This window comes from Neolamprologus brichardi, chromosome 4 (genome assembly GCF_056152115.1).
Source record: "Neolamprologus brichardi isolate AB-2024 chromosome 4, ASM5615211v1, whole genome shotgun sequence".
Classification (NCBI taxonomy): domain Eukaryota; kingdom Metazoa; phylum Chordata; class Actinopteri; order Cichliformes; family Cichlidae; genus Neolamprologus; species Neolamprologus brichardi.
The window spans coordinates 25,180,936-25,193,076 of NC_142107.1; the positions used below are offsets into that span (position 1 = coordinate 25,180,936).

Genomic DNA, 12,141 nt, shown 5'->3' on the forward strand with positions numbered 1-12,141 from the left:
TGTTGATGCTGGGAGTAGAAGAAAGATGTCAAATCCTTTTTGGACTTAAGTGGAAAATTCACGGAGCCGTTCACGTGGAGATCAGTTCACAGGCTGGTCGATCAAAAGCATTTAAACATGAAAGGTTGGGGAAAGCACCCTGAAGTTTGCAGTGTAATAAACCGTCTCTCAGCTGCTTTTGCTGCTTTTCAGTCTCATTGAAAACATCAAACAGCAGATTTTAAATCCTTTCCTGCTGCCGGTTTATCTGGATGACCCGTGCAGACCTTTCCCTTTCAAAGTCGAGCGTGGACGCTTCAGTCTGCGCGCCGGCTCCACCTCCGGTGTGATGACATTTCCTGCAGCACAGTCATTGAAGTGTGGATGGCAGTTTCACTTTGTGTTTACAAAGTGCATCTCCCTCTGTTTGGTGGGCGGGAGAGAAATCCTGCCAGGCCCTGCTGATTCCCAGTAAAAGCCATCGATCTGCTCATTCCCGACCTGTTTTCCTTTTTTTAGCTGCAGCTCTTCGTGTCGAATGGTGGAAAGTGAGCTCGCTGCAGCTGAATACCAGCTCAGACCGTAGGAGGCGGTTAGTACACGACTTAAATAAAATCTCTGCCCTTTTCCCTTCACAGAGTTTCAAACTGAAGCTTTTGTCTTTTTAAAGCGCAGTGAAAGGTCGAAGTGTGAATTAGGCCAAGGTCCAGGTGATACACTGTGAGCGCGCTCAGTAGGGCTGTAATGAGAACGGCGGGGTGATGGAGCGAAGCCGTGGCATCTGACGGAGACAGGAAAGCTCCCCCCGGGAGAAGGGCGAGGCAGACACGGAGGATTAAACCATCGATCTTCGTACTTTCTGCTGTGCCGTGATCACAGAGATCAAATCGAAGACCTGCTGCGAGACGAGTTTTAACGAACGCCATCGCTGTGGAGACGCGTCTGTTTGACCTCCATCTGTGGGAACATTTTAAAGAAACAAAAATCAATTTGTTTCTTCAGTATGAGAATCTTGGACTTAGGTTTTAGTAAGATTTCAGAAATGTGCAGTAATTTCAACCCTTTCAGGATGAAACTGTGGAGAGGACAGCAGGACGACAGCAGCAGGGATGAGGTGGAGGAGGGTCGCATGTTAGAGGAGGAAGGTGAAAGTTCAGAGGAGGCGGATCTGAAGTCCTGCAGAGGGAATCATCTGCATGCTTGTTGCAGCCAGGGATCAAACCACCAACCTTTAAACCGGGGGCGTCCAACTGCAGGCCTCAGAGGCCGGAGTCCTGCAGGCGTGTCCTTGATCCAACACAGCTGCTTTAAATGTCTTGAAGTTCTCCAGAAGCTGGTAATGAACTAATCATTAGATTCAGGTGTGTTGACCCAGGGTGAGCTGCAGTTCTCCGCCCCCGCATGGCCTCCTAAGACTCCGCCTTCTTCACCTGCTGTTTCAGGCTGAGAGTAAAACCTGTGCTCCAGGTGAGGCTTGAGCTCACAACCTCGGCATCGCTCTGCTGAATACTGACATATAAGTACCACGCGCTAACCGATTGCGCCACTGGAGCATCAGCTGCACCGGGCTGACCTGAAACTGTCTGTCAGGCGACCATCTGATGGCGTTTGAGCCTCTGATGATGTGGGGCTGTGCAGAACAATGTCTGAAATACACAAGTTGAATTTTAATGCCACACTTTAGATAAAGCCGTTAGATTAAAGCTGCTGTGGCGACGGACAGAGACAAAACTGCAATAACGCGTCAGCATTCAGACGCTTCACAGCAGACAGATCTGACAGACCTGTGCCCACTCCCACAGCTCACATGGGGATTGGACTCTGGATCACTGCCACTCTTTGCTTTGACACACAGGAAACTGTGACAGATGTGAAATCCTCACCTGTCAGGCCAAAAACAGCATTCCTGCCTCACAGCGTGGCTTCTTCTGTGGAAATAATGAACACAGCTCTTTGTAGACGCAGTCATTATAAATCTGGCAGCCTCACACTCAAAGAGAACACACAGGGCGTCCATGTCACAGCGACTCTCTGGTTCTCACCTGTGGGAGTCGGTCTGCAATATGAACTCTGCAACAGCTGAAGCGAAACATCAGAGCAGCTGAAGCACCAAAGCCCTGCAGGAGAAACTGAAGCTCCGAAGGGAAATTAATCCAAAGCGTCTGATGTTAGCTTCAACTTTCCTCAAGTGTTCAACTTCTATCTGCAGCAAGAGTCCTGACAGGGACTAGAAAGAGAGAGCAGATTTCTCCTGTTTTGGCTTCCTGTTAAATCCAGAATTCAAAATCCTGCTCCTCACATACAAGGTCTTAAATAATCAGGCCCCATCTTATCTTAATGACCTTGTAGTACCATATCACCCTATTAGAGCACTTCGCTCTCGCTCTGCAGGCCTACTTGTTGTTCCTAGAGTATTTAAAAGTAGAATGGGAGGCAGAGCCTTCAGTTTTCAGGCCCCTCTTCTGTGGAACCAGCTTCCAGTTTGGATTCAGGAGACAGACACTATCTCTACTTTCAAGATTAGGCTTCAAACTTTCCTTTTTGCTAAAGCATATAGTTAGGGCTGGACCAGGTGACCCTGAATCCTCCCTTAGTTATGCTGCAATAGACGTAGGCTGCCGGGGATTCCCATGATGCATTGAGTTTTTCCTTTCCAGTCACCTTTCTCACTCACTATGTGTTAACAGACCTCTCTGCATTGAATCATATCTGTTAGTAACCTCTGTCTCTCTTCCACAGCATGTCTTTATCCTGTCTTCCTTCTCTCACCCCAACCAATCACAGCAGATGGCCCCGCCCCTCCCTGAGCCTGGTTCTGCTGGAGGTTTCTTCCTGTTAAAAGGGAGTTTTTCCTTCCCACTGTCACCAAAGTGCTGCTCATAGGGGGTCATATGATTGTTGGGTTTTTCTCTGTTGTTGTGATTTGGCGCAGAATCACAAACATGGTTTCACAGGCTGTTTGATGTAAGCTGCAGGTACAGAGCAGCAATGTCCAGCATAAATTGAGACTAGCTCAGAGAAACCTCTGCTGGAGTTTCATGGTTAAGTTTTACATCCATATGTTTATGAAGGGTCAGTGTTTTTCTCCTCAGGCACGGAGACTGTGCAGGACCACCAGCTTAATGTGACTCCACACGCTGTAGCTCATAGACCTCTGCAATCAGCTGATGTGCGTCTGTCCTTCTGTCTGCAAAGGCGATAGCTCGAAAACATTTTAATGAATTCTGATAAAACTCTGTGGGCGTGTTGAGCTCATGTTAACAATCATTAAAATTCCTTCCATCCACCGAGGTCAACGTCCTGATTTATTGGTGGAAAAATGATAAAAAGGCCTTAAAATGTAGAAACTGTGACTGTTGTCAGTGTGTAGAAAGCACAAAGGTTTAAAGCGAGCTGATAACAGTAATTCCAGATTTTCCCCACTGACAGGAAAATAAAGGGAAATGTTCCCAGTTGTTCCGACACGTACGGGGATGATGAAGAGCTCCAGCTCTTTGCTTACAGGTCTGCAGTTAATAACTATAATAATATAATAATTAATATAATTATAAATATAATTTGTTATATTATGAAGACATAACCAGGTCAGAGGGTGACATCATCACACTGAGAGCCTGCTTCACGCTGCGACAGAATCAGCTGGAAAAACGCCTCCTCCACATGATGCTGGTGAAAACTGGGAGACTCTTCTTCTTCTCTGGGGTTTAATGGCAGCTGGTGTGATGAACACCTGCTGCTGAGTTCAAATCTACATGTCCAGTAGCACATCTGTTGCTTTTGTATTTATTACATTTATACCCAAGACAAGAAATTAAAGCACAACCTTAAAACATTTGTTTAACCCGATGAAAAAACCCAGAGGATCTTCAGGGAACATCCCCGAAAGGTTCCCTGAACGTTACTGCTCGCTGGGAATAAAACATGGAGGTTAAAATGAAGCGTAAATTAAACCCTGCTCCTACCTGAAGGCCACCAGGTGGCTGTGATTGCAGAAAGACTTCCTGTGCTGTGAGAAAACAGCTTCATGATGAGTTGGTTCCATCTTCATCGTCCTCTGCACACGTGAAAACCATCCCAGGCTAACCTGAGCTGTCACGTGACCTGACGCGACTTCCCTGATAACGGTGTAATCTCGTCCGCAGTGGGAGAACGAGCAGCTGCACAGCCTGGAGGAGCGAGGTCGTCTTCTGCTCTCCCTGCAGTTCCTGCCTCCGGTCAGTCTGGAGGATAACGCCGTAGAAGGAGGAGGTGAAGGTCCTCGCAACGGGGGTCTCTGTGTGGGCGTGAAGCGCTGCGCCCACTTGGCCGCCATGGATGTTAACGGATTCTCCGACCCCTACGTGAAAATGTAAGGGCCCCACGTGTGTGTGTGTGTGTGTGTGTGTGTGTGTGTGTGTGAGTGAGTGTGTGTGAGTGTGTGTGTGAGTGTGTGTGAGTCCAAGACTAAATTAATTTTCCTTTGAAATCATGAACGGCGCTGTTGATTGGCTGTGGATGGGTCTGATTTAGACCAATCAGTGTATCAGGCTGTTAGTTTCAGCTGTGAAGCTTTAACAGTCTATGGGACTGACTCACTGCTGCCTCTTCTGGACACTAAGGGGACTGCAGGTTAGCAGGTCGTTAGTTTTTGTCCCAAAGGTGGAAAAAGATCCTAACCATAACCTGCAGGGGGCGCTGCAGTCCTGTGTTCATGCTGTCTTCAGCAGTAAAACTTTTTTGAAGAATTTTACAGATTAAGCGATCAGACTGGACGGGGAAGGAAGGAAGGAAGGAAGGAAGGAAGGAAGGAAGGAAGAGAAAAAAATGAGTCAACAAACATGACACAGTGCTGACTTGGTCTCCAAAATCCTGAGATTCTTATCCGATCTAGTACCTGCAGGCTTTGCCAAAACAAAACCAGTCAATGGAGGTTTTGTCTTATAACCCACAAGACCCAAAAATCTGCTTCTAACATCCTGGTTGCAAATAGCACATGACACCTAAGAGGTAACATATTCATACCATGGTGGGAGCTGCAGGAGGTGAACCTGTATAATATTCAGCAGGTTGGATCATCAGCCTATAATATCTTCACAGATCAATAATTTGCAATTACGCCGGAGACTGAGGCTACAGAGCCAGTCGTCCATAACATTCTTGGCAGTCCAGTAGGGTTTCAGTGTAACACTTCACCTAATTACACAAAGCTCAGAGTTCTCCAAAGGAATCAGACCAGAAAAAGTCTTTTTGAGCTGATCTGAGCTGCCGATCATTATAAAGAATTCTTCTGTAAATATATTTTGTATAACGAAACAAAAGGTCTTCATTCAGACACTAAGAGGTTACTTCTAACCAGTGAGAGCTTTTTCATTCCTAATTTTTTGCATTTCCAGCCAGATATATTTGTTTAAAGAAGAAAAGTCATATTTTGGAGATATTTTGGCGTGTTTGGGCAGTGAAGTGACTTTTTGTGGAAAAGCTTCTGTTAATGTTTCAGCAGCTCAGCATTTTGTCCGTTAAGCAAACAGATAATGGTCTCCCCGAGTAACTGTTTAAAAGCAGGACTGGTGAGTGGTGCAGGTCGGCACGCTGGTCCAGAATGGAAACAAAGATTTCTTTGTTTTTTTCTGCGGTTTCCTCCCTGCAGCCTTCGCCGAGGACTTAACCCGACACTTTTGCCTGAAAAAGACAATTAAAAGCTGGAGTTTTGCCATCTTATTAACTTTTGCAAATCAAGGAAGCAGTTATTGTTTCAAAGCTCCGTCTGTTTCCTGGCAGGAAGGATAATTAGCGTGAAGGAGAGAGCACTGGCGTCTCGGCTCTGTCAGCGGGAAACATGGGAGCTTAAAGCTTCTCCTCTGCTTTGGTTTCCTCTCGAGGGACGCTCGCTTTGAAGAACGACAGTTGTTGGTTTTTTGTTTTTCCTGTTGCTCGCTGAATACAGACGGAGACGCAGCCAGAACAACCAGGCCTGGCTGGGAGGTTTGAGGCAGAAGTGTTTGGTTCACAACCCGACTTCTGCTCTGCCCGCACTCACAGTTTCTCCTCGCCTTCATCGGCCCCTCAGAGCATCCTTTCACCTTCTGCTCTAAGAGTTCGGGGCGTGATCGGGTTTGGGTTGATCACTTCACAGTCAGAACTGTAAAACTGCTTCAGTAACGAGCAGCATGAAGTTCGTCCTGCGCAGAGCGACTGTCGCCTCGGGCTCCCACACACTCGTTTAATTAAGCTTCATTTACAGTCTGTGACTTCAGGTCGCTTTGTTTTCTCTCATTAATGCATTTCTTATTAACAGCAACCACACACAGCGGAAACATTGTGTGTACCAGCAGCCCAAACTGAACGGATCTGTTTAATTAGCTGCATTCAGTCTTTATTTACTTACTATCCCCTTCAGCATTCACAGGACGTTTCCACTGAAGCTGCTCTGCAGATGTTTCTGTATATTAATCGCTTCTGCAGACACACATGTTGATGTTTCTCCTCCTTTTCTGCTTCAGATACCTGAAGCCCGACATAGAGAAGAAATCCAAGCACAAAACGTCCGTGATGAAAAGGACCCTGAACCCCGAGTTTAACGAGGTAAGACCCCCGCAGCTGCTCCCCTCGGCCGAGCGGCAGCGAGCTCCGCCCTCACACAGCAGCGCTGTTAACAAGCTCGCTCCATTCACCTCAGCGGTTAAAGTTTCATTTATCTCTGGTCCGGCTCGCCGACGCCGTCGCTGGAGGATGAATCTCCTGCATGTTGTTTTCCTCTCAGAGGAAATAACTCGTGTTTCTCCCACATCAGCGGACGAAAGACCGACGGCGCTTCTCTGGCGCTGAAATGAGTTTTTCTAGCTGGAGATGGAAAACATTCAAGTGCAAAAACTATTTCTTAATTTTATGGAAGAAACTGTAAAATGTGTTGCTTTGAAGTATCGATAGATATTGGTAGAGGAGGAGGAGGAGATTTTGGTGAAGTTATTACAAAAAACAAACTTAGAAAATGTGATTTAGGTGTTAAAAGTCCAGTCATGTGGTGGCCAATTAATCAGGGTATTCCAGTTTTAATCAGGGCAAAGATCCTGCAATAATACAGAATCAATAACATTAACCATCACACAAAACACTGTGAGCAAGTACTTAGTGACAGTGGGAAGGAAAAACTCCCTTTTAACAGGAAGAAACCTCCAACAGAACTCAGGTCATGGGAGAGATGAAGAAGACATAATTTTCCAGCAGCATTGTCTTCCAGTTCCTCCTGAAGCACTTCAAAGCCAAAGGTCTCTCTACCAAGCTCCAGATGTACCCGGGTTCACCTTCTCGACAAAGATAAGGTGGGAGCGACAGACTGGTCTGAACAACGCCACAAAGACAACTTTTCAACACCAAGAGATGAGAACAGGTTGGAAAACTAGTTTGAGGTGTTGACTTGGCCTCTGAATTCCCAAGATCTCGATCCGACTGAGGAACTGCAGGCTCTGCTGGGAAATGAGGCCGATCCATGAGGGGTGGGGAAAAATGGATACTGTGTAGCATGGTGATACTTTGTTTGCTAATAATGTATGGATACAGGGACAGCAGAAATCGATATTTTGTTACAAAAAGGTTTTTGTGCTCTGACTTCAGAGCATGTTGATCCTTTTTCTGAGCAAGAATCCTGACATTCCTTCACTGTCCAAATGTGTTTAATAAACATGACAGTTTACTTATTTTAATTTAAGACATGTTTTATTTTAATTAAGTTTAAAACTTTTTTATTTCATGTAAAATTATATTTTGTTTTAATTTACTTTCAAATTCTTCAGTTGCTGAAGGGGCTGCATAGTTTTCATAAACTGCATAGTTCAGAATAGCTATAATTGTACCAGATGGTTGATTCAGTTAAGTTGGACTAGACTGTAATACAAACCGTTCAGTTTGTCAACAATCAAACTGAAATGAGAGAAAGACTGAGTGTGAGACTTTGATATTAGAGAAAATGAATATTGATAAAGTTTACCTTTATGTACAGAATCTGAATATCGCAAAATATTTAAACCCTTTAAGACCTGCCATAGAACCAAGTCCGCCAGAGCTTATATTATATGTTTACATGCTGTGGAGCCATTTTTGGGAGCATTTCAAGTTGCTATACATCAATACAACCATTATAGCCCAGATTTTAATGATATGTCTGCATTAAGTGCATAGTAATTACATAAATTGCAAAAAAGTGCAATAAACTACAAAAAATTGAAAATCGTTTTTGTTTTTTTAACATATATTTCTAGTTAGAGAAATTTAAGAGGCTTATCCCTCAAAACTGTAAATACAAAAAAGTTGCACAAAATAGTTTCCCACCACAGGGAATTTATTTTGAGTGTCTTCATAGTTTTATTTTTGAAATACACCAATTTTTATACACTGCAGGAAAAACGAAAATAAATATATTAATGCAAATTTGCAAAAAAAAAAGCAGCATATGCATCAAAATAAACTATTTCCAGCAGTGCAATATGAGTCCTAAGCATCCCAGAAACCACACAGAAAGTCATAAAGTCAAAGATAACTTTTAAAAACACCAGTATAGGCTCATGAGGCCCTGATGGTAAAAAAAAACTACATTTCCACAAAAATGACGTCACTTCCGGTTTCGGGCAGGTCATGGCGGACATGCGATAGTTCACGCTGACGTCTATTCCAACGTAGGAAGTGTTATGAACAGCTGATCGGATCGGCAAAGCGTGTTTCTGGAATATTATGTTTTTGTTGCTGCAAGTGCTTTTTATGCAGTTTTTGCAAAACTATATGTGGAAGGAAACTGTGACCGAGGACAAGCTGATGGCATAAGATGTAAGTACAACTCCTCCGGTTTCATATGCAGAAACAATTATTGCGCTAGCTTACGTGGTTGCAGAGCTACCGGGATTTAAAAATAGTTACGCAAAACAGAGCGTGCTGCTCTGACCGGCTTTAAAGGGTTAAAAAATTGCAATAATATCGTATCGTGGGATGTATGGTGATTCCCACCTCTACGATCCATGGAGGGCAGAGAACACCTTCACGTCCGCAGAGTTCTCGATCAGAGCGAGGAGCATCTGTAACATTAGGATCGGTGGATCTGACCAATCAGTGAATTTTAGCTTCCTGATGGGGTTGGAGGGTCTGGTTGCCTCATCTGAGCTGCAGGTCCACCCAGCGTTGAGGACCCCCTCTCCGTATGCACTCCATCCCTGCATCTCTGTTTCTGTGTTCACTGCAGGAGTTCTTCTATGAGATCTCCCCGTCAGAGCTGGCCAACAAGACTCTGGAGGTCACAGTGTGGGACTACGACCTGGGCCGCTCCAACGACTTCATAGGTGAGCGACCGATCAGCCACACGCCTGAACCTGCAGCTTCTGGGGAAGTTGTCAGAAAGTGTTTCGTACTTGTGTGGAGTCTCAGTTTAACATCGTCTGGCTCAGCTGTGACAAACTGCTGTAAATATTCATGAGTGGAACACATGCTGAGATCAGTGTGTTTAAGCTTATCACTGCATATTTATCACAATTACCATCTGGATTACTGACTTCATTCTCTTCCTGCGTTTTCATGAACGGTTCCCTGTTAGCGTGTTTGTCCTCAAACAGAGGACACCTGAGGCGCGACTGTTACGCTAACTGCAGGAAGTCTTCCTGTGCTTCCTTCCTGTTGTTCAGGTGGCGTCTGTCTGAGCTCCAAGTCCCAGGGCGACGCCCTCCGTCACTGGACCGACTGCCTGAAGAACAAGGGCCAAAGGGTGGAGCGGTGGCACATCCTGACCAACGAGCTGCCGCGAACCCTGAGCCACGACTAACCCCGAGCAGCGGCGCCCATGCATGCAGACAGTCGCTGTCGATGTTCGCAGATTCTCGGGGTTTTTACGGCACAGACATGAGCGACTTCAGCACAGGAAACAGCGGTAACTTAATGGACCAGTGTATTATAATGTGAGCCGCCATGAGAGCAGGGCGGGGCCGGAGCAGCATGGTGGCGTGCCTTCATCATTGATCTGTAAGTCATTGGGAGCAAAGACGCCGTTGGGTCCATCAGCAGCGTCACACCTGCGCTCAGCATCAGGTCACAAAAACAGGGTCAATCTCCCGACTCGTGAAGGGCGGAGCTCTCCGATGACGCCATACGGCAACAACATTTACAGAAACTAAGGCTGGAAGAGGCGTTACAATTAAATTCAAACAAAAACCTCAAAAGTTTTGAGAAAAGTTGCAAATTTGCCACAAAAATTAAACATTAATATTATCTTTGACATGTTTTGGCAGCTTTTCATGAACCTTGTTTTAAACTTTACTTAATTTTTTTGTAAATTTGCCCATTTTTCATAAAATTTGTTTCTTTTTAGTTTGTTTGGTTTTCTCATATTTTCACATCAAAAGACTTTTTTTTATTCTTATTCAAACATTTTCTCTGTTTCCTCTTGAATTTTCCTTTTTTTGGAGAAGTTTAAATTCTAGTAAATATATATTTTTCTCATATTTTTTGCTGTTTTTCTTTAGTAATTTTATATTTTCTCTTGTAAATTTGCCATTTTTTCTCTCATAATCTCGCTCCTCTGCCGAGCCCCTTAGTTGTGATTTCTGCCCTCTCTCATAGGAACTCATCAAAGAGAACATGTGTGGACTTTAAGACTCAAATGGATTTGCATGTTATTTTCCTGTGCATTACGTGTCTGGTGCTCTTTTAAAAAGTAAAAACGAGAAAGTCAAGCAGTCAGAAAATCTCTGTTTACACTGAACTGTTGTTGCGCGAGCACAGCTCAGTCCTGCAGTACTTACACAGCATGCTGTGTTTACATGTACGTATAATCCAGACTGTGAGAAACATGCATGGACGTGTCTTGTGTTGCACTAAAGCTAACTGAGCGCTAACGTTAGCTGGCTAAAAAGCTAATGGACTTGTAGCAAAGAACAGCTGAGCTGATCCACTTCCTGTTAATCCCATTTGACAGCAGGGGGCGCTCTGAACGATTTCCAACTGCTGCACAAAAACTCCAAATTTCATTTCAGTTTTACCCGACCTAGCATCCATAACGTGTCTGAACTGTCTTATGTGACAGTCGGCGCTTTGATAATATTTCAGCTCGATGGAGTAACGTGTGGAGAGGAAGCTGAACCCATTTAAAGATGAAACGTATCAAAATATGGACGATGTGAAGCTTTACGTTTGCTGGTGTAAAGTCTTACGTTTGCTGGTGTAAAGTCTTACAGTCGGTGGTGTTTAAACTCGTGGGTTCAGGGAGTTCCAGCCTCACACGGAGGACGCGGGGTTTCTGTTCGCTGTCGTGGATCGTTTGGTTTCGTTTTGGTTGAAAATGATGACGAATGTAACTTCAGTTCAGTTACGACTCCAGTGTAACATCACGTCTGTGTAATGAGACCTGTTTGAATCAGTGGGTAGCGTTTTCATGTGGTGTGTTGTTGGGGAAAAAGACCTGACGGGGGGGTTTTCCTTTCTGTAGCTGTGGTTTGGGGCCAGAAACACTTTCGATGGAGTTTGGATGAAAAGCTTTATTTTGCGGAGCACCGTGCAAATATCATCCTAACTGCATTTTAAAATAATCTCTGGTAAAAGTTTTTGTTCATATTACTCTGTGGTGACTCCAGCATGTGCGTCAGCGAGGACTCCATCCACAGCAGTGACCAGCAGTCTTAAAGGGGATCTATTGCAGTTTTATTCTCTCACATTTATACAGATACGTTAAAAATAAGTTTATGGTTTTATTTAACTTTACCTGAAACTAATGACTGACACATAAGCTCAGCAGGAAGGGAGGCGAGGGTCCTTTTCTGTGGCTGTGACAAAGAATGCAGGGTCACGTCGCTGTGCAGACATGGACGCCCTCGATTACTCTGTCTGCACTCACGTGGACGCTTACATGTCACTGGGACTGCTGGATAGTTGGTTAAATAAAGGCTTAATCTTTAAGGCTTAATCTTTAATCTCTTTCCCAAATGTAGCTAAATGTAGCTACATTGTAGCTACCAAATGTAGCTACAATGTAGCTACATTTAGCTACATTTAGCTACATGCAGCTACATTGTAGCTAAATGTAGCTACATTTAGCTACATTGTAGCTACAATGTAGCTAAATGTAGCTACATTTGGTACACACGGCGCTGCTTTTAAAACGAGGTCTGGTTATCGGAGAATGTGATCGACAGTCTCAAATACACACCGTGTTAT

The 12,141-nt window shown here is 44.5% G+C and overlaps 1 protein-coding gene and 1 non-coding gene across 2 annotated transcripts in view; one reads left to right on the top strand and one right to left on the bottom strand.

Annotated features, from left to right (window-relative positions):
- The window catches only part of doc2a (double C2-like domains, alpha), a 62,193-nt gene extending 50,339 nt beyond the window's left edge, over positions 1–11,854 (top strand). Inside the window, exons 8-11 of the mRNA XM_087840167.1 lie at positions 4,122–4,327; positions 6,459–6,540; positions 9,185–9,281; positions 9,621–11,854. Coding sequence (XP_087696293.1) covers positions 4,122–4,327; positions 6,459–6,540; positions 9,185–9,281; positions 9,621–9,757 — 522 coding nt within the window. The 3' untranslated portion in view covers positions 9,758–11,854. The remainder of the gene's footprint in view (positions 1–4,121; positions 4,328–6,458; positions 6,541–9,184; positions 9,282–9,620) is intronic.
- Positions 1,439–1,532, bottom strand: trnai-uau (transfer RNA isoleucine (anticodon UAU)). The gene is made up of 2 exons: positions 1,495–1,532; positions 1,439–1,474 (listed from the first exon to the last, which is right to left on the bottom strand). It is a non-coding gene; the product is annotated as a tRNA-Ile (tRNA).
- Positions 11,855–12,141: the final 287 nt, after the last annotated feature.